General features: G+C 40.7%; 2 protein-coding genes and 2 pseudogenes across 2 annotated transcripts; 3 read left to right on the plus strand and 1 right to left on the minus strand.

The window, feature by feature from the left end:
• Positions 1-24,518, minus strand: LOC149107098 (uncharacterized). The gene is made up of 7 exons (XM_089296795.1): positions 23,946-24,518; positions 22,259-22,330; positions 21,994-22,073; positions 17,648-17,739; positions 17,320-17,392; positions 17,076-17,134; positions 1-7,969 (listed from the first exon to the last, which is right to left on the minus strand). The coding sequence occupies exon 7, from the start codon at positions 7,849-7,851 to the stop codon at positions 2,602-2,604; it is 5,250 nt and encodes a 1,749-aa protein (XP_089152921.1). The 5' UTR covers positions 7,852-7,969; positions 17,076-17,134; positions 17,320-17,392; positions 17,648-17,739; positions 21,994-22,073; positions 22,259-22,330; positions 23,946-24,518; the 3' UTR covers positions 1-2,601.
• Positions 9,846-10,672, plus strand: LOC149107099 (uncharacterized; annotated as a pseudogene).
• Positions 13,183-14,891, plus strand: LOC149107100 (uncharacterized; annotated as a pseudogene).
• On the plus strand, positions 15,572-16,656 carry LOC149107101 (uncharacterized). Its single transcript, XM_089297111.1, has one exon. The coding sequence runs from the start codon at positions 16,015-16,017 to the stop codon at positions 16,654-16,656; it is 642 nt and encodes a 213-aa protein (XP_089153237.1). The 5' UTR covers positions 15,572-16,014.
• Positions 24,519-26,917: the final 2,399 nt, after the last annotated feature.

The following is a 26,917-nucleotide window of genomic DNA, read 5'->3' on the forward strand; positions in this document are numbered from 1 at the left end:
TTTAAACGGTTACAATACAGTTTATTGGACAAAAAATGTATCTTTATATTTACAGTTGTCCAAACAGAATAGAAAAAGTAAAACATGTCCGAAAGTGTATGTCTTCCTCGGCTGGAGATACCATGTGGTATCTTTTCAAGCAAAACGTGAATATCAATTATAAATTGTCTCTAAGCTTAGCTCGGAAAGTATTGGACACTTTAGAGCGGTTTTCATCCAACTGTTGAAAAGCAGTTGCTTTTGCATTACTACGTTATGGGATTGGCTCAAAACACTGGCGCCCTTTAGAGCGGTTTTCATCCAACTGTTGAAAAGCAGTTGCTTTTGCATTACTACGTTATAGGATTGGCTCAAAACACTGGCGCCCTTTCTTCACCTAATAAAACGTTACAACAAAACCAATCGTAGCTCACCGGCTCTCGTTTTCTCGTGCTTTGTGTCAGCTACATGTATTTAGTTCGTAGTTCTGATTGGTTCACTGAATTGTCCGTACCCTTGTGATTGACTTGAGTGATAACTGTGGTTTTAGTTTTACGAAAACCGGTCTATATGGAAATTTTACGGCGTGATATGATTTCGATAATAAATAATATTAATTTCAGGATATTATTTACAATGACAAAGGAGAAGATGATGCAGTTCAGTGCACTTAAGAAATTTTATAAAAACAAATTACACTTGCAACTTCTTGACTTTCTCTTTTTGAATTATTTTCAACTCTTTTAGATCAAAGACGTGAAAGCCAGATGTAAAATTTTGGAAAAGAAAACAGACAAAACCCAAAAAGTTAAGATTAATCAATCTTTCAATAACCCGCTTGCTTACAGAAAAAATTTCTTGGTTTTATAGTTCACAACTAAATTTTCTCTCATTCTTATTGAATTAAATTGATCACGTGACATCATAGTGTGCATCGGCGGAGAAACACTATCTGTCCATGACGCCCATCCGAGGAAATTACCCGGATGCATAGTACTCGCTCTTGAAATTTTTCTTTTAACAAGCGGGCTTTTAGAAAAAGAAAATTGAAAGAGGAAATTTAACCTGCGATCAGGCGTTCTTTATAAACAGCAGGGGGAAGGAGAAAAAACAACGCCTGATACAATTACTTCGCGAATCGTCTGCTCGTAGTTCAGAATCCGGAGCAAAAGCAATAGCTTCATATATTAATAATGACCCCGAAAGTGTCAAAAACATGTGCAGTTGACGCAGTTGCAAGGAGTCACCAGGAGTATATCTGTTGTAATCTTTATTCCCGCTCTTTTAATTAATTTCGATGAAAAGGTTCTGATGTCCCACCGAGCTTTTTGTTTCTTAACGGAATTAAGAGACATTTCAACTTGCTATTCCCCTTGCCTGGTAAGAAAACATGTACATTGCGATTTGTCTCTTTCGCACTTCCAACCGGCCCCATGAATTTCCGGTAAAATTTGATTGGCTTACACTTACAGCATGACACAAGATAACATTGCTGTTGCCAGCTATTAAAGCAACGAAGGGGCGGCAGGCGACTCGTGAAGCAGATGTATTAGGCGTTCTTTTATCTTCTTCCCCTGTTCGCAGAAAAAAAAAAATTACAAAAAGAACGCTTGATCGCAGGTTAAACCCAGTTTACCTTTTTTCTTTTTCAAATTTTCCATTTGGCTTTCACGCCTTGCACCACCTTTCATCATCTCAAAAGTTGAAAATGATTTAATATGATTTTTGAACTGGCGCGCGGAAGAAAATTTAGTGGTGAACGATAAAGACAATAAGAGTGTTTATGTCTCGGAACTATCAGTCTGATAGTTGCCCCTTGGAAATTTGATGTTCTAAAAACTAGCATATTTGCCCTCAAAGCTTCGCTTCTCGCGCAAATTTTTATTTTTTAAGAACATCAAATTTCTGTAGGGAAACTATTAGCCGATAGGTCCTCGACAGAAAATGTTTTCTATCTTTTTTTCTAGAAAATAGCACAAACAAAATAACGAGCAACGTGACGCTGTAAACGTTTCTGTGTTGCTACAGAGTAATAGAAACAAGATCTCAACCCAATCAGCCCGCGTGTTTTCTTTGGGCTATTTTCTAAAATAAAATACAAAGTTTCGTCCTTGTTTGATTCCGCTGTCATTTGTCATCGTCACTTTTCAAGCTGCAATGATTCGCAGATACCTGAGAAAGCTCCTCGCCAGAAACCTGTGCAACCTCTTGAAAAAGGCTTCTCAAGTTGCTCAAACGTGCGACATCAGTATTTTCCTCGCCGGAAATATTTTTCTTGATGATCAGTGCCTTCTCGTGGTATTCTTTTACTTCATTGTACTGTCCAAGATTGCCATAAACAATTCCCAAGTTGTTATAGCTTGCTGCGACATTAGCATGTTCCTCGCCGAGAATCTTTTTCCTGATGATCAGTGCGTTCTCGTGGTATTCTTTTGCTTCATTGTACTGTCCAAGATCTTGATAAACATTTCCCAAGTTGTTATAGCTTGCTGCGACGTCCGCATGTTCCTCGCCGAGAATCTTTTTCCTGATGATCAGTGCGTTCTCGTGGTATTCTTTTGCTTCATTGTACTGTCCAAGATTGCCATAAACATATCCCAAGTTGTTATAGCTTGCTGCGACCTAAGCATGTTCCTCGCCGAGAGTCTTTTTAATGATGATCAGTGCGTTCTCGTGGTATTCTTTTGCTTCATTGTACTGTCCAAGATCTTGATAAACACTTCCCAAGTTGTTATAGCTTGCTGCGACGTCAGCATGTTCCTCGCCGAGAATCTTTTTCCTGATGATCAGTGCGTTCTCGTAGTATTCTTTTGCTTCATTGTACTGTCCAAGATCTTGATAAACATTTCCCAAGTTGTTATAGCTTGCTGCGACGTCAGCATGTTCCTCGCCGAGAATCTTTTTCCTGATGATCAGTGCGTTCTCGTGGTATTCTTTTGCTTCATTGTACTGTCCAAGATGTTGATAAACAGTTCCCAAGTTGTCATAGCTTGCTGCGACTTTAGCATGTTCCTCGCCGAGAATCTTTTTCCTGATGATCAGTGCGTTCTCGTGGTATTCTTTTGCTTTATTGTACTGTCCAAGATTGCGATAAACATTTCCCAAGTTGTTATAGCTTGCTGCGACGTCAGCATGTTCCTCGCCGAGAATCTTTTTGCTGATGATCAGTGCGTTCTCGTGGTATTCTTTTGCTTCATTGTACTGTCCAAGATCTTGGTAAACAGTTCCCAAGTTGTTATAGCTTGCTGCGACGTCCGCATGTTCCTCGCCGAGAATCTTTTTGCTGATGATCAGTGCGTTCTCGTGGTATTCTTTTGCTTCATTGTACTGTCCAAGATTGCGATAAACATTTCCCAAGTTGTTATAGCTTGCTGCGACGTAAGCATGTTCCTCGCCGAGAATCTTTTTGCTGATGATCAGTGCGTTCTCGTGGTATTCTTTTGCTTCATTGTACTGTCCAAGATCTTGGTAAACAGTTCCCAAGTTGTTATAGCTTGCTGCGACGTCCGCATGTTCCTCGCCGAGAATCTTTTTCCTGATGATCAGTGCGTTCTCGTGGTATTCTTTTGCTTCATTGTACTGTCCAAGATCTTGGTAAACAGTTCCCAAGTTGTTATAGCTTGCTGCGACGTCCGCATGTTCCTCGCCGAGAATCTTTTTGCTGATGATCAGTGCGTTCTCGTGGTATTCTTTTGCTTCATTGTACTGTCCAAGATCTTGATAAACATTTCCCAAGTTGTTATAGCTTGCTGCGACGTAAGCATGTTCCTCGCCGAGAATCTTTTTGCTGATGATCAGTGCGTTCTCGTGGTATTCTTTTGCTTCATTGTACTGTCCAAGATCTTGGTAAACAGTTCCCAAGTTGTTATAGCTTGCTGCGACGTCCGCATGTTCCTCGCCGAGAATCTTTTTCCTGATGATCAGTGCGTTCTCGTGGTATTCTTTTGCTTCATTGTACTGTCCAAGATCTTGGTAAACAGTTCCCAAGTTGTTATAGCTTGCTGCGACGTCCGCATGTTCCTCGCCGAGAATCTTTTTGCTGATGATCAGTGCGTTCTCGTGGTATTCTTTTGCTTCATTGTACTGTCCAAGATCTTGATAAACATTTCCCAAGTTGTTATAGCTTGCTGCGACGTCAGCATGTTCCTCGCCGAGAATCTTTTTGCTGATGATCAGTGCGTTCTCGTGGTATTCTTTTGCTTCATTGTACTGTCCAAGATTGCGATAAACAGTTCCCAAGTTGTTATAGCTTGCGGCGACGTCAGCATGTTCCTCGCCGAGAATCTTTTTCCTGATGATCAGTGCGTTCTCGTGGTATTCTTTTGCTTCATTGTACTGTCCAAGAACTTGATAAACAGTTCCCAAGTTGTTATAGCTTGCTGCGACTTTAGCATGTTCCTCGCCGAGAATCTTTTTCCTGATGATCAGTGCGTTCTCGTGGTATTCTTTTGCTTCATTGTACTGTCCAAGATGTTGATAAACAGTTCCCAAGTTGTCATAGCTTGCTGCGACGTTAGCATGTTCCTCGCCGAGAATCTTTTTCCTCATGATCACTGCGCTCTCGTGGTATTCTTTTGCTTTATTGTACTGTCCAAGATCTTGGTAAACAGTTCCCAAGTTGTCATAGCTTGCTGCGACGTCAGCATGTTCTTCGCCGAGAATTTTTTTGCTGATGATCAGTGCGTTCTCGTGGTATTCTTTTGCTTCATTGTACTGTCCAAGATCTTGATAAACATTTCCCAAGTTGTTATAGCTTGCTGCGACGTCAGCATGTTCCTCGCCGAGAATCTTTTTCCTGATGATCAGTGCGTTCTCGTGGTATTCTTTTGTTTTATTGTACTGTCCAAGATTGCGATAAACAGTTCCCAAGTTGTTATAGCTTGCTGCGACTTTAGCATGTTCCTCGCCGAGAATCTTTTTCCTGATGATCAGTGCGTTCTCGTGGTATTCTTTTGCTTCATTGTACTGTCCAAGATCTTGATAAACATTTCCCAAGTTGTTATAGCTTGCTGCGACTTTAGCATGTTCCTCGCCGAGAATCTTTTTCATGATGATCAGTGCGTTCTCGTGGTATTCTTTTGCTTCATTGTACTGTCCAAGATCTTGATAAACAGTTCCCAAGTTGTTATAGCTTGCTGCGACTTTAGCATGTTCCTCGCCGAGAATCTTTTTCCTGATGATCAGTGCGTTCTCGTGGTATTCTTTTGCTTCATTGTACTGTCCAAGATCTTGATAAACAGTTCCCAAGTTGTTATAGCTTTCTGCGACGTCAGCATGTTCCTCGCCGAGAATCTTTTTCATGATGATCAGTGCGTTCTCGTGGTATTCTTTTGCTTCATTGTACTGTCCAAGATCTTGATAAACACTTCCCAAGTTGTTATAGCTTGCTGCGACGTAAGCATGTTCCTCGCCGAGAATCTTTTTCCTGATGATCAGTGCGTTCTCGTGGTATTCTTTTGCTTCATTGTACTGTCCAAGATCTTGATAAACATTTCCCAAGTTGTTATAGCTTGCTGCGACGTCAGCATGTTCCTCGCCGAGAATCTTTTTGGTGATGATCAGTGCGTTCTCGTGGTATTCTATTGCTTCGTTGTACTTTCCAAGATGTTGATAAACAGTTCCCAAGTTGTTATAGCTTGATGCTACGTTCAAATGATGCTCACCGTAAATTGCTCGGTAGATCTTGGTAGCCTCCTCGTGGTAAGATATTGATGATTTGTACTGGCATGTCATTGATAATGTTAACCCGTGGGTTTTAAAGACAGTTGCTTTAATGATGTCGCCCTCTCGTGTGCCACTTATATATTGAACAAGATCAAGGGCCGATTTTGAAAACAGAATTGCACTGGATGAATTACTAAGGTGAAAAAACACAGACGCAGTTGAACTAAGCCACGAAACGACATTCTCAGGAGAAATGAAGTGTTCTAACTTCTTTATCCAAAAAACGTTAGCAGAAAAAGTGTTTGTAAGAATTTCGTACAACGCTTTGCAATGACTTGTAGTCCGACGAAGCAATACGCAAACGTCCCCACTTTTATATAAACCATGGTGCTCCGACTCAATAAGGGAGTGAAAAACCTGAACTGCTACAGATAAACACTCATATTTCTCTGTGACCTCCATCAGTGACATTTTCCTGAGTACTTGATGAACAACGCTATGCACTCTTAAATAACCGGGTGCCTTATCGTTACCGTGTAAAACCACAATCAAGGAGGAGTTTAAAATCTTTGTTTTGATTAACTCGTCAGTCTGTCCGGAAGTGCGAACACTGACAAAGTTGACAGCTGTTTGAATTGGGAGAGGTTCCGAATCACATAGGGAGAAAAAGAGAAATGTCTGTCGGAGAACGTCATCGCTTTTCAAAATGCTCTCTAATGCCAGTTTTATTGCTGCAGTCATTGTTTTTGAATAGACTGGATTCCTATCAGCGAGGGGTTCTTCTGTTACTTCCCGACCGCCTCCAGTAAGTCTTTCCAAGTAGTTTGTCCAGCCATAGCTTGGAGAACCATGACTCACAAATTGTACGTAAAATGCAGCGGCTGCTAAGGCAAGCGGCTGATACTCGAGAACCTTAGCAACCTTTTGAACTAGCTCGTCATTGGAAATTTGCGACACTTGTTCCAAAAGCTCTACTGCGTTTCCGGGCTGCATTCCTGCACTGAGTGACTCATGGTAAGTATGGGGAGCATTTGGAGGAATTGCACTGGTATCTTGAGTTGTAATCAGCACATGACCATGGCCCCACTCTTCACTGGCAGTCTGAGGTAGGTACTTACAAATTGAGGACAGGTCAACAACGTTGTCTGCTATTATTAACCACTTTGAGAACTGTTTAAACTTTGGCAGAATTAAACACCGGAGATGCTGAATTTTTTCCTCACGGCTGATTGCTTTCGTGGTAGCCAGGCTGGTGTAGCTGTAATTGGGAATTCCCACATGTTGAGCCAGATTGAAGTAGGAATCAGCCAGCGTTTCAAGGGTTTCGGCATTCAGGGTTGCGACGAATATTAAGCCTTCACTTTCACCTGATCCTATTTTGAAGAACTCTTCTCCAATTTGACGAGCAATTTGAGTTTTGCCACATCCAGGATTTCCTGATAAATAAATTGTACTGACTGCTCTGTTACTTCCATCATCCAGCTCTTGCATTTTTGTCATAATCCTTGAGACGTCATTTGAACGTCTGATAATTTGGTGAGATGGCTTGGGAGTGAGATTGCAGAAAGACTCGACTTTGGAATTAATCTCTTGCGTAAGACATTCAACCTGCTCTTCTTTTTTTTGTATCGTGTCTTGTGCAACTTGTAAATCAGATTTGACTTCTTTCAATTCTGACTGGAGATTAGCAACCTGTGCCTCAAAGTTGCTTACTTCTGCTGTGGGAAAATTTGTCTGGTTTTTAACCGCCTCTATATCACTGATCGGAAGACTCAGAGAGTTGAACGCCAACAACACCCTTCCGACATAACCAGTGAATTCAGCATCAGTAAGTTTCGCTTCGCTGATATGAGCAATGTCATTTCTGACTTGACGAAGATCATCAACTTCTTTCTTGATGGCTGCACTCAGCGTTGTTCCAATGCTATCTGAGTACAGGATCGCGAAAAACAAACAACTACAGTCCCATTCTGCCGTGTTTCCGTTCTGTATAGTCGCCAGATAGCGCGAATTCTTCGAACGGCTTTTTCTAGACTCCTTGTTAAAAAAGTCCAAACCATTCTTTGGCGTGTCTTTCCATTCTCCAAGTGTTGTTTGGTATAGGAATTCCCATTCTTGCTTGAGGAGTTTTCGTAGTCCTTCTGGAACCAAGTTAAAAGCGACGTAGCAAATTCGGAAATAGTTCAATTGTTCTGGGGTATACTCCATTGCTATACCATTAGGTTCTGGTTACCAAGATTTATGCAGAGCAGAGAATGGGCCGTTTATTCTAGAAACGTTTTCTCCGGCCCTCTGGACAAAGTTTTCTCGGTGCTTGTGTTTTTGCCTGTGAATATAAAGATGACAGAGGACGAATGATTCATCGAGGCGGACTTCATCTTATTTAGTACAACTTAAGTGCTAAACTGAGGGTTAAAGGGCCTATTAACAAGCTTTAACGGGTCTTTTTAAGCCGTTGCCAAGGAAAATGTATTCTCATGTAACGTTGTCATTTTTAGTTAGTTCAGGGTTATTTCATGTGTTTTAACCTTTTCATGATCAGTAACATCAGTGACGACGTGATCTGCAGGCCACGCCCATTACTTTAAGGATATTTTTTTCACTTACAGAGAGTGTGCATTACCACGCAATAAAAGATAAAATCAAGAGCCATTCACTGGATAAATTAAAGTTAAGAAATTGTGATATTGTAGACGATAAATAAAGAAGACAGTTCTCCAAGTTTAATGCGTGTGCGTCGTCCCAAAGTTGATATGTTCGTCGAAATGTTCCACGCAACATTATAGAGCCTAGCATGCAGCAGCCATGTTGGAGGACCTCCTCAGTCCTCCAACTGAATATGGCGGCCGGAAAATAGTGTAAACATCTGGAACTTACTTTGGCTATCTAGACGACTGATTATCTGAACCGAACCAAAAAACATTTACACAAGCACTTCTCCTAATACCTTAACTCCTAAAATGGCTAAAAATCACGAGATAAGTGTATAGTTTTCGACAAACGCGATCTTAGCTTCATGTCATGCACCGCCATAACTCCGAAATTTAAAATGCGCTGGTTTCCAAACGAAGGACGCTATTGAGCTGGAAAGTTGTAAACAGATATAAATTGAGTACCTCTTATGCCTGATGAGGATAAACCTTTAGTGGCTTTGACGATGTCACGCGAACACACTCCATAAAGGACCCGTTCCAAGTATTTATCGCGACGATTTAATTGAATAACTGAGGAGATTGTTTCGTTTTTTTCTTTTACAGTGACCTTTGAACGACAAACATCTACTTTCGTAGTTTTCCACTTGCCTAGCTATAAAAGATGGAAAGAAAACCTTGTTTGGAACAAAATCGTTTGGATTGTTATTGGCTTTATCGTGAAGTTCGGCCGCAAGGCATTCGCGGCCGGGAAGATTTTTTATGTACGTGTGATGTCATATTCCAAAATAAGAAATTACATATCCCTCTCAGGTTTTAGTTCATCAGATATACTACACTCTAAAAAATTCATGTTTGATAATTGCGTTTGTTAAAAATTCATAGCTGCGTTACTCATAGGTGCGTGACAAAAAGGAAATTCATATTGTGACAAGGACCATGACAGTAATCAACAACCAAACAGATTAATGTAACTAAGCTTGAGCGACAAGTTGATCACGTGAACATAGAATACATTTACAATAAGGAATAATCTGTTACTCAGAGTAGAAAAAACGTGCTCGGTGACGGTTGAGACTTTTGGTGAGCTTTGTGACGAATAAAAGATTTTGAGACGAGATTAGTGTTGGGTGAACTGGTGATTTCCAACACTAAGTGGCACCTCCGACGAGACTAACGGGACCACAAGAATGGATACACTTCTTTAAGAGATTGCTACGAAACTTCAACTTCTGGAATTCCAGCGAAACAAGGCTTAAGACATCGTTGAGAAGGGAAGCACCGCGACTATTGAGAGGCATCGCGAGGCACTGGTGGTGCTGGATAAGGAGGTGGATGTAGTCAAGGGGAAGATTGAAGAAAAGAAACTGGAAGGCGGTGAGTCGATGGATGAGGTATGTACTTGAAGGAATGAAATAGATACGAAAATTGAGGGCGTAGACGCGGAGATTGAATATCTGGGAAGACATTTAAGTGAATCGAGACAGCAATTGGAATTGGCTAAGAAAGCTTTACTAGAAAAGGAAAGAGAAAAAAAGAACTCCAATTCGAAAAAGAAAAGTTGGAAATGAAGCTAAAATACGAGAAGTCTGCAGAACTAAGAAAATGGAACCAAGGGAGTCGAGTGGTTCGCCCGCAAAGCTGCCAAAGCTATCAATTACTAAGTACGATGGAACATATGAACAATGGCTGTCATTTTGGAATAAATTCTGCGCGGAAATCGAGTCAACGAATTTAGCGCCAGTCACGAAATTTGCTTACTTAAAAGTATTTCTCCAGCCGCAAGTAATAGCAGATATTGATGGGCTTCCGTTCAGTACCGAGGGTTACGAAAGGGACAAAAACATCCTTCAGTCAGAGTATAGGAAAACCTCGGAAATTGTTAATGCGTACGTTAACAACATCATGGGCCTGCCAACTATCATGAGAGAAAATCCAATGGAGGTAGAGGAGTTTTGCAAACGCCTTTTGTATAACGTGCAAAGTTTAGAAACGCCTGGGAAGTTGCGTGATGTTGCAGGGAATGTTAGAGTTGTGCTAGACGAACTGAAAGGGATTAAGTGTGACTTAGTGCGGGACCATGAACAGTGGCAGGAGTGGGATTTTAGACAGATACTGCAAGCGATTAAACGTGGGAAGGACATCAATTCAGTAACTGAAGCGAGCGAAGGCGAGATCCAACCAAGAGAGCCAACCTACAACCCAAAAGAAAGAATGATAAGAATGACGGGTTTTTGCGCCGGAGATCCTATTAGACCTGACAGGATGTTGGAAGACGGACGCATGGGTGTGTCTACTGTGATAAGACCGGTCACTTTTCAGCAAATTGTCCCAAAGTTATCGCAGTTGGAGACCGCGAAAAGATCCTCAGCCAATAGCAATTATGCTTTAATTGCACCGGTGACAGACACAGAGCTGAAAGCTGTAGAAGCCGTGGATGTCGCAACTGTCAACGCAAACATCGCACATCGGCTATCTTTAAAACGGGGAACGGGAAATGGGGGAATAGGAATGGGGAATAGGAATGGGTAATGGGAATGCGGAATGGGGAACGGGGAACGGGGAATCTATAAAATGGGGAATCTTTAAAAGCGGGAATCTTTAAAACGGGGAATCTTTAAAACGGGGAATCTTTAAAAGCGGGAATCTCTAAAATGGGGAGTCTTTTAAAGCGGGAATCTTTAAAACGGGGAATCTTTAAAAGCGGGAATCTTTAAAATGGGGGAATCTTTAAAAGCGGGAATCTTTAAAACGGGGAATCTTTAAAAGCGGGAATCTTTAAAACGGGGAATCTTTAAAAGCGGGAATCTTTAAAATGGGTAATCTTTAAAAGCGGGAATCTTTAAAACGGGGAATCTTTAAAATGGGGAATATTTAATAGCGTTAATCTTTACTGAAAAGTGAACGAGAATCTCTCAGTTTCCCACCGGAAGCTATTTATTCTGTCACATGTATCAACTCAACAGGTACAGAGAGAGTTGTGGAGTTTATTCATTGTAATTATATTGCACGCTATTAAAGCACATCGGTTTAGCGGGATAGTGGAGCGGTTCAAATCTCGATTGTCACTCTTTGAGATCCGCTAGACCCACCGACCAAAGAATCGAACCGCCTGAATCGATCTTAACTCCGGACTGTGACGTTTTTAAATTGAGTTTCGCTGCGATGGATATTTGTCGTAGCCTTATCATGTGCTAATGGAAGGACTTACGACTTAACGACAAATATATGGCAGGGAAAAATCGTTTTTGGTTGTTTAATCGATAAATCAACAGTCCCCTAAATCTGGTTTTCACATGACGTCGCTAAAATTCAAACTACAAAACTATTAATCATCCTGAGATTTTACTTTCATGATGTGTAAGAGCAGCTGAAAACTAATATTTCTACACATTTTTGCTTCAAGTGGGTTCTTGAATTTGTAATAGACTACGCTTAAATTTCTAAGCTTTTGCGTGACGCGGCATTTACATGACGGGCAAGAAAGCTGTCATGTTGGTTAAAAGAGTGACTTATTTCGGGGAATTTGGCTATCTAAACAGTTCATGTATTAGAAAAAGTATTATTTTTAAAATGTTTTTGCGTTCCTGAAGAGATAAATTCACGCTTTTGTAGCAAAACTCAGCGACAAATGTTTCTGTTGGGTTCCAGCCGCCATCCGGATGGGCGCCAGCATGGCGCCTCCATCAAAATCTCTATAAATTTGGGTAAAAAAATTCTCCGCATATCTTGCGTAAGAAACATTGCTGTGACCTGAATCTTGGCGAAAGTCTTTGCATATTTACCTTCATTCTCTTCAAGATTCTGGACTTTATCATTTGAACTGTTTTGATTTTGATTTTGATTTATTTTGAACGGCGTGAAACTGAAAACCAGCAATAAAGTAATTCGATGCACGATGCCCGAACGATGTGACGGCGAATTTCGTGTATAATCCGTCATTGTGTGCTTAATGATACCTCTTTCTACGCCATGCAGTCATGCGAAGACAATTTCAAAGTACCCATTGCATTCACTCTAAAGAAGAAAGAATCGGTCGCTTTGAAGGTCTTCCACACTTAAAGTGAAATGATCTCGGCGAACAAGATGTGACAGGGGAGGGGTCGTTTGGAGCCTTTTTTATCACAAAAACCAGGAACAAGGACGGAAAGTCGAAACAGTGGTTGACAAGAAATCACCCGCTTTTGAAGATTCCCGCTTAAAAAAGATTCCCCATTTTAAAGATTCCCGCTTTTAAAAATTCCCCGTTTTAAAGATTTTCGCTTTTAAAGATTCCCTATTTTAAAGATTCCCGCTTTTAAAAATTCCCCGTTTTAAAGATTCTCGCTTTTAAAGATTCCCTATTTTAAAGATTCCCGCTTTTAAAGATTCCCCGTTTTAAAGATTCCCGCTTTCAAAGATTCCCGATTTTAAAGATTCCCCCTTTTAAAGATTCCCCATTTTAAAGATTCCCGCTTTTAAAGATTCCCCGTTTTAAAGATTCCCGCTTTTAAAGATTCCCCATTTTAAAGATTTCCGCTTTTAAAGATTCCCCGTTTTAAAGATTCCCACTTTTTAAAGATTCCCGCTTTTAAAGATTCCTCATTTTAAAGATTCCCGCTTTTAAAGATTCCCCATTTTAAAGATTCCCCGTTTCCCGTTTCCCGTTCCCCGTTCCCCGTTCCCCGTTTCCATTCCCCGATTCCCCGTTCCTCGTTTTAAAGATAGCCTCGCACATCGATTTGTGACCAGACAAACAACGCGAGTGTCGGAAGATTTTTGACAGCACATGACAAGAGAACAGGCAAGGTCATTTATCCTGTTGTTGTGGTCGAGGTTAATAGAATCAAATGCCATTTTAGACCATCTCCGGATCAGACTACTTCGGGAAGAATTCAAGCGCATAGAAATGATGCTGGGATCAGTCAACAAGGCCATCGGGGTTTATGGAGTGACGATTGACAGCCTCGAAGGAAATTTCCGGTTGGAAACTGAAGTCACGAAAGTGGATCGTGGGTCTTTGTTATCACTTGAAAACCCAAAATACGCTGAAGTTATCCAAAAGTACCTCCACCTTACAGGCATACAGATGACAGATCGAGATGACAGCCCGAACTTCCAGTTCACATTATACTGGGCGTGGGCGACTATGCCACAATGAGGACAGAGACCAGACCAAAAATAGGAAGTCCTGGAGAGCCTTTGGCGAAGTTAACGAAATTTGGCTGGACAATTATGTCGCCTGGGAAGGAAGTGGACATCTCTAGTATGCTTCTAACGCAAACAGCAGTAGCAGACTACCAACAGCTTTGCAAACTAGACGTGCTCGAAATACAAGACACAGCAATCGGTGATCAAGCAAACGTGTACTAAGAGTTCAAGGAGCAGTTAACTCGAAGCGCGGACGGCTGGCACGAAACTGGTCCGCCCTGGAAAGAAAACCACCCTCCCCTACCCAACAGCAAGGGAGGAAGTTTGAAACGACTGGAAAATACCGTTCCAAAACTGGAGAATCAGGGTCTTTTAGAGCAGTATGATGCTATCATTACAGAGCAACTTGTTGAGGGAATCGTAGAGCCAGCCAAAGAGCAGGTTGTGGGACGAGAGTTTTACATACCACACAAACCCGTGATCAGAGAAAGCGCTGAAGGTACGAAGCTTCGTATCGTCTATGATGCTTCAGCTCGGGCGTATGACAAAGCACCCTCGCTCAATGATTGCCCTCATGCAGGTCCGCCCCTTCAAAATCAACTGTGGTCAGTGCTGGTGCGAGCAAGATTTCACCCGGTTCTTACAACAGGAGACATGAAGCAAGCCTTCTTGCAAGTCAGGATCCGCATGCAGGACCGTGATGCCATGCGATTCCACTGGATTGCTGACATTGAGACGAAGCAGGTGGAAACTTTGCGATTTACGAGAGCTCTGTTCGGACTTTCGTCATCGCCATTTCTGCTAGGGGGAGTCATAAAGCAACACTTAGAGAACTGTCGCAAAGCCTACCCAGAGATTGTGAACGATCTTGAGAAGAGTTTGTGCGTTGACGATTTGATCAATGGTGGTCCTACTGTGGAGGCCGCTATACAAGTGAAAGAGACGTCAACCGAAGTATTTGCTCAAGGGGGACTCACACTTCACAAATGGCACTCAAACGCCGCGGAGCTAGACGCATTGAGTGCAAATCAGATCAGTGAGACGCAAGAGACCTATGCAAAACAGCAATTAGGCGTTCCCCAGAGGGACAAGGGGGCGCTCCGTGGAGTTCCATGGGATAAAGAAAAGGACCCTATCGAAGTCAAGTTCCCCGCAAAACGTGTCCAGCCCACCAAGAGAAACTTACTGACGAAGCTGGCCAAAGTTTACGACCCCCTCGGGTTCGCCTCGCCCACAACACTGAGTGGGAAACTGCCTTACCGCAAGGCCTGTGAACTGAAGATAGCATGGGACGGAGAACTACCAGAAGAACTAGTCAAGCAGCTGTCACGATGGGAAGAAAGTTTACCTCCAAGCATAACCGTGCCCAGGCCTCTCACGGCGGAAAGAGAGAAAATACCAACATCGACCTGCACTGTTTTGGTGACGCGAGTGGTAGAGCGGTTTCAGCTGCCTTGTATGATGTAGTCACACAACCATCTGGGGTCAACGTGGGCCTCGTAACTGCGAATGCGAGACTGGCAAAGCAAGGCCTGAACATCCTCCGACTGGAGCTGGTTTCTGGTCATGTGGCGATTAATCTGATAACCAACACAAAAGACGCGCTGGAGGGCTTTTCTGTCAGTGAAATGTACTGTTGGCTGGACAGTACAGTCGCCTTGCACTGGATACGAGGAGCTGGAAATTACAAACAGTTTCTCAGCAACCGGATTAGCAAGATCCAACAACATTCAAACGTACAATGGTGTCACGCGACGAGTCAAGAGAACCCTGCAGATCTGGGAAGTCGTGGTGGAAGTGTGCAAGGAGAGGAGCTATGGTGGAGAGGACCTAAATGGTTAGCAGTGATAGAAAGCTCGCCATGCGACAACGTCACGAACAGCACTCCTGAAAGCTAAGCAGAGGCAAAAGTGACCCGGGAAGTATTTGCCGGAGCCCGAGAAGTGACAGATAAGTTTGACGGACTGCCAGAGAAGTTTGCTCTGTGGAAAGTATTGAGAGTTTGTGCCTGGATTTCGCCTTTTGTAAACCACACCCGCAAACGCAAGGAGCAAAGGACAAATGGACCCCTCACGACTGACGAGATAGAGAGGCAAACACTTTTCTGAGTGGCACGTGCTCAAAACAACGCGAAGGGAAGGAAGAAATTTGAAGAAGATCGACTGCAGCTGAACCTACAAGAGAGACAAGACGGACTACTAGAGTGTCGCGGGAGAATCCAGGGAGATTATCCCATTTATCTCCCGGACAGTCACCCCTTCACGGAGAAACCAACAATGTTTTCTCATCAGGCCACACTCTAACAAAAGTGCGCGAACGGTACTGGGTACCGAGACTTAGACGACTAGGGAAGAAGGTGATTAAGAAATGCTATGGATGCAAAAGGCTCCAGGCAGTCGCAATAAAAAGGCCACCTCCTGGGAATTTACCGAGAGATCGAACTGAAGGAAGAGCAGCATTTCAAGTGATCGGTGTCGACTTCGCCGGCTCTCTGAAGTACCGAAAGGGAAAGAAGAACGAAGGCAAGGCGTACATTGTACTCTACGCTTGTAGTCTAACACGGGGAATCTATTTAGAGTTGCTGCCAAACATGGAGACCGCAGAATTCATTACCAGTTTGAAGAGGTTCATCGCACACCGGGGACGTCCAGAAAAGGTCTACTCCGACAATGGGAAAACGTTTGTTGGCGCCGCGAACCTTCTCAAGACCATTATGAGTGACGAGAAAGTTCACGATTACCTTGCGAAGCACAGAATAATGTGGCAATTCAACCTAAGCAGCGCTCCCTGGTGGGGAGGACAGTTCGAACGCCTAATCGGACTGGTTAAACGAGCGCTGTATAAGTCCATCGGTGGTGGCTTACTGACATGGGCAGAGCTGCTGGACGTTTTATTAGACGTAGAAGTCGCACCCAACAACCGTCCCCTAAGCTACGTGGAGGATGATCCACAACAGCCAGTTCTCACCCCTAGCTCGCTGCTGTTCGGACCACCAAACTTCCTACCGCAGTTGGAGCACCATCAGCTAGAGTCCCCAGACCTCAGTAAGCGCGCGAAGTACCTCAAGCGGTGTAAAGACGCGATGTGCCGACGGTGGACGGATGACTATTTGCGGGGATTACGCGAGCAGCATCGCCTTACACATTCGGGAAACCAAAGTGAAATAAGGAATTGCCATCAAGACCCATCAACACGTTTTTTTGTCTTTAAAAGAAATTTCCTCAGTTCGTAGAAACAGATATACACCAGTTAGGAGAATTTGTGTGTCACATCAGGACCTTATCAAAAGCAACCAATTACAACCATTAGCACTTCTAACTGTTGTTCTTTGACTAAAAAACTTGGTGAGCAAGTTGCAATGCCGGAGGTTTTTTCGCCGGTTTGTTTACTGCGGGAAATTACCAACCAAAATATGCGCGACAAAGTCCATTGCATAATAGTGCAAGTTGGGACTGAAGAACAGAGAAATTTTAATCTAAAAAAAAGCAAAGATTAAAAAATGTGCAATTTGTAAGATTACTGATTGATTGTTTTCGTGCCGTGAGGCGATCAAGACCAAAATAAATATCTTTTGAAAGCCAGTGAGACTAGAGAGCGCGAAAGCAAAGTAGTAGAATTAAAATGCCTCTGAACAACAAATGTGCATAATACCTGGAACAGACTTGGTTTTGCTGATTTGTTGTCCTGTGGTTTCTTCAAATGATCAAAATCTGCAATAACAATCCAATTAAAATTGACGTTAACAGAACCTACCTAAATGACACTTTGGAGAAGTAGATTTTTCCTGAAACTTTTTACAGTGATAATAACAAACATCAGAGGTCACGAACTATTTATTCAGCAATCGAAATGTGAATCTGCTACCACATTGTTAAACAAATAAAAACGTTTCTACCTTCTGATGTTTCGTCTCAAATCAGTATCACAAAGGAATCGCCACTTTCTCCTTTCTCTTCTTAACCAAACACCTGTAAATAAATCAGAAAGCTTCAACAACATATCGAAGGAAACGGAAAGTGCTGATGAAGCAATACTTAACTGAGAGTAACACACTCTTTATACTACAATCTTGGTCGGAATAAAATACGAAATAAAACTACCCCTCCCCCCGAATCAATGATGAACTGGCGCTAAACCCAAAACAAGGCAGCCAGCGAGACATGAGTGCGCGAAAGCAAAGTAGTAGGATTAAAATGCCTATAAACAACAAATGTACAAAATACCTGGAACAGATTCAGATGTCGTAGCTGTTTAGGTGGTTTTGCTGATTTGTTGTCCTGCTGTTTCTTCAAATTATCAAAATCTGCAGTATAAGCTAATATAACAATCCAATGAACATTGACGTTAATACAACCTTCCTACTTTGGATAAGTCGTTTTTTCCTTAGACTTTTAACAGTATTAACAACAAACATCAGACGAACTATTTATTCAGGCAATCGAAACGTGAATCTGTTACCACATTGTTACTACGAACTGGAAACTACGAAGGAAACAGAAAGTGCGGATAAAGCAGTATTGAACTAAGAGTAACACACTCTTCATACTACAGTCTTAGTCAGAATAAAATAAATAAAACCACTCCTCTCCCCGAATCAAAACTCAATGATGAGGCGGAGCTAGACCTAAAATGCGCCATTTTTTTCTCATTGAAAAAAAGAAAGGACGGGTGGTCTTAATTTCTCACTTAAGTTGTCCACGATTGTTAATTTTCCCCTTAGTAACACTGTGACAATCGTTTCTCTGTTCTGTTTATATAGAAAAGTGACTTGCCGCCGTGATTACCTTACGTGTTTCAAACACTTACAGTGTATCATTCGATGCCAATTGAATTTCCTGAAACAGATTTACCTTCATCTCTAAGTTTGTGTCTTGTCGCTGTGTAGTTCATAGACCGGTCTCGAGATAACGGCGGCATTCGCGCCTACTCTGTAAGCATATTTTGCATTTTTTAAGATCACAGTGTAAATCACATTGGCAAAATGAAATTGACCCAGAAAATGTAATCTTTCAGTAGGAAGTAACAATTCTAAAACACACGCTCTCTTACATATTATAAGTTCAGTAATAGAAAATGAAAGTAAAAATGTGCGAGCCGCGGGTTATCTGATCTCCACACATATTGACAATGATGGCTTAGAAATCACGAGATGACAACAAGACATAAACATAATAGAAAAAAGGGTTCAATTTGAACTAGAATGAAGAAGACTTCTAGAATTTCCCTTGATTAAATTTAACATTCCGTCACAACAAGAATCGATTTCCCTTATATTTTCTCCCCTTTCTATATTTTTAATTGAATTTTCATTGCTCTATGTGGCTTTATTAATACGCCTCAAAAACACAACACCATTTCAAGAATGTCGATTTTCGGCCCTTGCTTCATAAAAATTGCAAACTTTCTGTTTTGCACTTACCGACAATTAATTGACCTATTTTCGTTTTGTTGAGTGCCTTACAGTGATCAGATCTAATCTCTCCTTACAACAGCAACGCACAAGTAGGCGAGCAGGTCGGCTGAAATAAGGAATTGCCATTGACGCAATTATTTTGTTACTGAGACAAATTCTCCCAGTTCGTACTATAAGAAATGCATATACACCAGTAAGGAGAATTTGCGTGTCGCGTCAGGGCAGAACCAAATCTGACTAATTACAACCATTCGTCCTTCGATCCATTGCTCTTTGACTAAAAAACTTGGTGAACAAGTTATAATGCCGTAGTTCAACAACTGAAGTAAAAGTTTTAAACATAAACGTCCGAGAAACGTGTTATCTGATCTCCAAACATGTTCACAAAGATGGCTTAGAAATCACAAGGCAAGCACAAGACATAAACATAATAAAAGGTCAACTTGAACTTGGAAGACATCTAGAATTTCTCCTCACTAAATTTAGCATCCCGTCACAACAAGAATCGATTTCCATTATCTTTTCTCCCTTTACTGTCATTTTTTATTTGATTTTCATTGCTTTATGTACTTTTTGTTAAAAAGCGAAAAAAAAAAAAATGCTATGGCTCTGGCCGGCGACCTCTCATTTGAAGAATGTTGATTTCCGGGCCTTGCTTGATACGAATTGTAAACTTTGTGTTTTCCACTTATTTACAATTAATTAACCTTTTTTCGTTTTGTTCAATACCTTACGGTGATCAGATCTAATCTCTCCTTACAACAACAATGCAAAAAGAAGCGTGCAGGTCCGATAAAATAAGGAATTTGCATCGACGCAATTATTTTGTTACTGAAACCAATTCTCCCAGCTCGTACTATAAGAAGTACATATACACTACTGGGGAGAATTTGTGTCAAATCAGGGCAGAACGGGAACTAACTAATTACAACTGTTCGTACTTCTATCTATTGCTTTTATCTATTGTTTCTATCTATTGCTCGGTGAGCAATTTACAATGCTGGAGTTTTCTTCGCCGGTATGTTTGCTTCGGGAAATCACCAAAATGTGCACGACAAAGTCTATTGCACCATAGCGGGAAAAATGTGAGCTTGTATGAGGAGTTCCGCAACTGGCAAAGCCTAAAATTCGCAATTTCTCAGACGGTTCTCTTTCCGACTGGAAAATCAATTTTTTGTACAGCAAATTTGACATTCAAAGGCTTTGGAAATTTCTCGTTCTGTTTGCAGAGACTGACACGGGATCTTTCGAGTTCGTATACACACTTGAATTGTCTTAACATGAAGATGCGCTAAACGAAACTTAATTAATTTGCAATGATAGTGCTATGAGTAACTTGTATGTACTGTACTCACAGTTGTCCTGTATAGCGGAATCTAAGACCATCCAAGAAATTCTAAAGTTCACTTCGTTATTTGGGTAATGCCGTGAATCGAAATTGTAAAGCAAACGCGATTAAAAATTAGAACGTTCTCTGTGAAGCGATATTTGAGGACGTGATCTGTCCACATTCCCAACTGTCTAAAATTTCAATGACTTGTCATCTCAGAATGTTTGGATCAACAGAAAGGTCAACACACGAAATGATGATCAAAGTTCTAGCATCACTCTACATGCATTTAGCTGCTCTCCATTTTGACCTCCCTTCCCGTTCAAGCCAATAACTATATATATAAAAAATTATAATTAATGATTTTTTTTTCACTGCTTTATGTATATATGCATTACGTTCTTATTAATTACTGGACCGTTGTAGCTGAAAAGTAGGCTTGAAGAAAAAGTAAAAACTACAACACTGTCTTTAGTAAAGCGCTCGGTTTATTTTTGTGGCAACTGCTTCAGTCTTCACCTTAAAGGCAGATCAGCATCTTATTTCTCACGACATATCTCGGTAAAGTCAAGCTTACTGGTCTAGAGAATTTTTTAAACTGATCACCCATGCCAAGAACTATAAGAACTCATTGGAGAAGTGCAAGGGAGATAATCTGTATGTTTTCATGCTGGTAATCAAAGGACAATGCGCATGTCAGTGATTGTATGACTGCCTAAAAAAACATTTGATGGTTTTGAACGAGACTGTGGAACGTTCACTGATGCAATAATGGACACGTTCCAAGTATTTAATCGCAACGATTTAATATCATAAGGAGATTGTTTCGTTTTTCTTTTACAGTGACCTTTGTACGACAAACGATCTACTTTCGTAGTTTTCCAGTTGCCTAGCTATACTGGAAAGAAGACCTTGTTTGGAACAAAATCAATAATGGACACGTTCCAAGTATTTAATCGCGACGATTTAATTTCATAAGGAGATTGCTTCGTTTTTTTTTTTTTTTACAGTGACCTTTGTGCGACAAACGGTATACTTTCGCAGCTTTCCAGTTGCCTAGCTATACTGGAAAGAAAACCTTGTTTGGAACAAAATCGCTTGGATTGCTATTCGCTTTATCGTGAAGTTCGGCCGCAAAGCATTTGCTGCCAAGAAGTGTATTGCCGATTTCTATGTTATTTTGTCATATTCCAAAATCAGAAATTACATAACCTTCTGAGGTTTTAGTTCATCAGATATACTACCCTCTAAAAAATTCATGTTTTACAATTGCGTTCAGTGCCTTACAGGAATCAGATCTAATCCTTCTCACAACAACAACGCAAAATTATGCCTGCAGGTCGGATGAAATTAGGAATTGCCATTAAGACCCATCAACACATTTTTTTGTCTCTAAAAGGAATTCCTCAGTTCGTAGAAACAGATATACACAAGTTAAGAGAATTTGTGTGTCACATCAGGACCAAACCAATTACAACCATTAGCACTTCTACCTGTTGTTCTTTGACTAAAGACTTGGTGAGCAAGTTATAATGGCTGAGGTTTTCTCGCCAGTTTGTTTACTGCGGAAAATTACCAACTAAAATATGCGCGAGAAAGTCCATTGCATAATGGTGCAAGTTGGGACTGAAAAACAGTGAAATTTTAATCTAAAAAAAAGAAAACGTTAAAAGATGTGCAATTTTGTAAGATGATAGATTGATTGTTATCGTGCCGTGCGGCGATCAACACCAAAATAAATATCTTTTGAAAACCAGTGAGACTTGAGAGCGCGAAAGCAAAGTAGTAGGATTAAAATGCCTCTGAACAACAAATGTGCAAAATACCTGGAACAGACTCTGCTGTCGTTGTTGTTTAATTGGTTCTGCTGATTTGTTGTCCTGTTGTTTCTTCAAAAAATCAAAATCTGCAATAAAAATCCAATGAACATTGACGTTAACATAACCTTCGTAAATGACACTTTGGAGAGGTAGATTCTTCCTTAGACTTCTTACAGTGTTAACAACAAACATCAGACGAACTATTTATTCAGGCAATCGAAGCATGAATCTGTTACCACAATGTTAAACAAATAAAAAAGTTTAGCACTACCTTCTGATATTTCGGCTCAAATCAGCACCATAAAGTAATCGCTACTTCCTCTTTCTCTTATTTACCAAACACCTGTGAATAAATCAAAAAGCTTCAACGTCAGATCGAAGGAAACGGAAAGTGCAGATGAAGTAATATTTAACTAAGAGGACACACTCTTCATATTACAATCTTTGTCAGAATAAAATAAGAAATAAAAACCACCCTCTCCCCGAATCAAAAATCAACGATGAAACAGAGCTAAACCTAAAATGCGCCTTTTTTTTGTCATTGAAATGGGGTGAGGGGTGATCTTAATTTCTCATTGAATCGAAGTTGTCCATGTGACAAAAGTTTCTCTGTTGTGTTTACATGGAAAAGTGATACCTTACGTGTTTCAAACACTTACAGTGTATCATTCCGTGCCGATTGAATTTCCTGAAACAGATTTATCCTCAATTCTAAGTTTGTGTCTTGTTGCTGTGTGGTAACCTCGATTACCAGCCGCTTTTGTTGAGAGATAGCGGCGGCAATCGCGCCTACTTTATAAGCATATTTTGCATTTTTGAACACCACACTGTATCGAACTGTAAATTACATTGACGAAATGAAATTGACTCAGAAAATGGAATGTTTCAGTAGGTAGTGACAATTCTAAACACACCTTGTTACATACTCTTACATATTATAAGTTCAACAATAGAAAATGACAGTGAAAATGTACGAGCGACGGGTTATCTGATCTCCGCACATATTTAAATGATGGCTTAAAAATTACGAGGTGACCACAAGACAACTTGAACTGTATGTAGACTGAAGTAGACTTCTGAAATTTCCTTTCACTAAATTTAACATTCCGCCAGAACAAGAATCGATTTTCCTTACATTTTCTCCCCTTTCTATATTTTTGATTTGATTTTGATCGCTTTATGTGGCTTTTATTAACACGCCCCCAAAAAACAACATTTCAATAATGTCGATTTCCGGCCCTTGCTTCATAAGAATTGTAACCTTTCTGTTTCGCACTTATACTTACAATTAATTTACCTATTTTCGTTTTGTTCAGTGCCTTTTCAGTGATCAGATTTAATCTTTCCTTACAACAACAATGCATAAACAAGCGAGCAGGTCGGCTGAAATAAGGAATTGTCATTGACGCAATTATTTTGTTACTGAAACAAATTCTCCCAGTTCGTACTATAAGAAATACATATACACCAGTAAGGAGAATTTGCGTGTCACATCAGGGCACAACCAAAACTAACTACAGTAATTACAACCATTCGTACTTCAATCCATTGCTTTTTTACTAAAAAACTTGTTGAGCAAGTTATAATGCCGGAGTTTTCTTCGCCGGTTTGTTCGCTACGGGAAATCATCAAATGTCCATTGCCCAACAGTTAAAAAGTGCGAGCTTGCATAATGAGAAGTTTTGCAGCGACTAGAACCTACGACTGGCAATTTTCTTCGACAGATCTTTTTCGACAGAGAAATCGATCTTCTATACGGCACTGAGAATTCAAAGACTTCGCCGGAATTTCTCGTTTTGATTGCAAAGACACACGAGATCTTCTCGAGTTCGTAAACCTTGGCATTTTCCTTGCTACGTTTGTTTTAATTCGTATTTTCTTAGACCTAAATGTGCTAAGACAAAAAAAATGCAATTTATGCAATGATAAAGGGACATGTATGTATGTACTGTACTTACAATTGTCCTGTTTCGCAGAATCTAAGACCATCCCAAAAATTCTGAAGTTCACTTCGTTCTTAATGCCGTGAATCCAAATTGTAAATGGACTGAAAATTTAAAAGAATGTGCTCTGTGAAGCGTTATTTGATCGGCTTACATTCCGAAGTCTCCAGTTTGCATAACTTGTCGTCATTAGAATACTTAGATCAACAAACAGGTCAACATATAAAGTGACCATCACTATATTTAGCTTTTTGTTATGAATCCCTTCCTCGTGTTAAAGCCAAAGCGACTTGTGTTTCACTGCTTTATCAGTGATCCTAAAAGTTACTAGTAACAAAAAAGTAGGGTTGAAGAAAAAAGTAAAAACTAAATCACGGTCTTTAGTAAAGCGCTCGATGTATCCTTGTGGCAACCACTTCAGCAGTTCACTTTATTGTCAGATCAACATCTTATTTCTCACGACGCATTTCAGAGAAGTCAACTGTACAGGTCTAGAGAATTTTTAAACTGATCACTCATGCAAAGAACCAAGTGAATTCATTGCAGAAGTCCAAGAGAGACAATTTAAATGTGTTCTTCTTGGTAATCAAAGGACGTTAACATTTTGATAAGAGATTTTCTGAACAAGAGCGTAGAACTCGCGATAATAATTTAAGTTCGACTCTATAATGGACACGTTCCAAGTTTTTGCAGTAATCAGTAGCCTGATTGCGTAACATAGCAGCAACAAAACTGAATTGACTGACAGATTGTTTCAATTTTGATTTTCACTGTGACCTTTGTACGACATACTTTGGTAGTTTTCCCAGTTACCTATGGATGGTTTTCACGTGTCTTGATCAAAACTAAAGAACCACCAGATTTTATATCCTCATCAGGCATAAGAGGTGCGAAATGTACATATGTTGACAACTTTTCAGCGCGTTAGCGTCCTTTTGGAAACCAGTGCAGTTAGAGTTTCAGAGTAATGCGGCGGTGCATGTCACGATATTTAGCCAGTAAATAGGAAAAATGTTCATGTAAATATATGTTTGTGCAGTGCAGATAATCCGTCGTCCAGATATCGAAAGTAATTTTCAAATAGTTACGCTGTTTTCCGGTTGCCACAGACCCTAGACCACAGACGTAAAGCGTGGAGAAGTGTCTTCTTTATTTATCTTCTATAAGATCCATTTTCTCGACTCCATTTTTTGTTGAATTTTTGTTACTGCGTGACAGTGTATACTATATAGAGAGACTGGAGGAGAATCTTGTCTGGAACAAAACCGTTTGGATCTTCATTCGTGTTATCGTGAATTCGGTCGGAGGGCATTCGCGAACAGACTGAATGTTCGACGTTTACAGTGTATTACGGGTTTTCATCTTTTTGTCATATTCCAAATAAAAAATATCTTTTCTTCTGAGGTTTTAGTTGCATCAGATATATAGCCTGCGAACAGGCTCCCGGCGAGGGCGGAAAAAAACATTCGGCGAGCGCGGAACTGAAGAATTTGGAAAGTGAAACGATCAGGGCGGAACGTGGGAGCCTGTAGACTTTGTTTTTGATGTGCTTGTCCGCTCTTGGTGATTAGCCTGTAACAAATCAGTCAATGCGGTAGTTAAACCTGTCAAGAAGCTACGTTTTCTGTACTGGCAAACAGTTCTATAAATCGACCTAATCAAACAGCCCGGCTCGGCGTCTTAAGGTTACAGTATACCTTCGGGTCGGCAATTTTCTTCAAATTTGGATTTTTGGGTCAAAATAGTGGTCGAAGAATAATCTCTAATTTCTGAAAAAAAATTTTGAAAAAGGCTAAATATTGGCGGAGAAATGGCGGTTTTACGTTTTCACCGGAAGTAAAAGTTTACCTCTTGATTGACAGCCCTATGGCGCGTATGTAATCAACCGAGACGATTTTCGCGGGAATTACCTACATGGATGTCACGAATTGACTACTCAGTTGATCAGCATTGTTGTTCTGACTACCCAGCATTTTTTTTATTAGGCGTGTCTCTATTAAGTTATAAGTAAACATAGACCACGTTTAAACCATGGACCGGTTCGAAAAAGCGAAAACAGCGAAGAACGAATGAAAATACATCAATGAGTGAAGAAGCGAAAGTTCGCCACGCGGATGAAGCTATAGTTATCGTATAAGGTGGGCAAATATTCGTGGTAAGAGAAAAGAAAGGTTCTGTAAAAAATTCGGAACTTGACAGCAATAACAGGGATGCTGACAGAGACTCTTCTGATGAGTCCGATATCGACGGATCGTCGGACTCATTGAGACCATTTGAAATATTATCCATGCACAGTTGCCCACACACAGTTGCTCTCCGCGCTGTCTTTTGTTTGTTTCCTTCGCTCAGCCACTCTAGCGTTCGTATCCTTTGTAGTCTTCCCCATTTTGCCAGACCAGCTTCAAGAAAAACCGAGCTACAGAAAAATTATCTCTCTGCCTTCGGTTCCTTGAGCGCATTGCGAAACACAAGAGTTTTTTAGAAATTTGCGCGTAAATTTCAATAGGAGGTTAACGGTAGTAAACTTTCCCTGCATTGATTGGCTTAGTTATCTGAGAACCCAGTTGAAGGCGTTTGTGGGCGGGGTTTGTTTGCGAAGCAGAAATTTTTCTTAGCGCTGTTTTCTCGAATAAATTTTTTCACTTGAAGCAGACACTTTAAAGAATTATAACTCAAAGGGAATTTGTTCAATTGCTCTTAAATTTGGACAGTGGCTAGTTTAACATATAAACTACAAAAGCGTGTCTGGGAATTGTTAATTTCGAAATACTTTTCCTTCGAGAGCGATTTTTGTACGATCACTCCACATTTTTTTAATCCTATTTCGAAAATGTTCTGTAACTTTTTACTGCAATTGAATATGCCAAAACGCAGACACGTTTTTTAAGCGCTTTGGGCCCTGAAACCGAGGAAAAAATTAAATTGGCGAAAAACGAAATTCGCTTTGACTTGTAGCTTTCGAAAGGTGATTGGGGCGCTCGCATTTA

The sequence above is a fragment of the Orbicella faveolata genome, unplaced genomic scaffold (genome assembly GCF_042242905.1).
Source record: "Orbicella faveolata isolate gen_17 unplaced genomic scaffold, um_ofav_v1 contig_27, whole genome shotgun sequence".
Taxonomy (NCBI): Eukaryota; Metazoa; Cnidaria; class Anthozoa; order Scleractinia; family Merulinidae; genus Orbicella; species Orbicella faveolata.

Bases quoted from the DNA above. Each gene is read 5' to 3' on its own strand.
- LOC149107098 (XM_089296795.1), bottom strand. From the start codon at position 7,851: ATGGAGTATACCCCAGAACAATTGAACTATTTCCGAATTTGCTACGTC.
- LOC149107101 (XM_089297111.1), top strand. From the start codon at position 16,015: ATGGAGACCGCAGAATTCATTACCAGTTTGAAGAGGTTCATCGCACAC.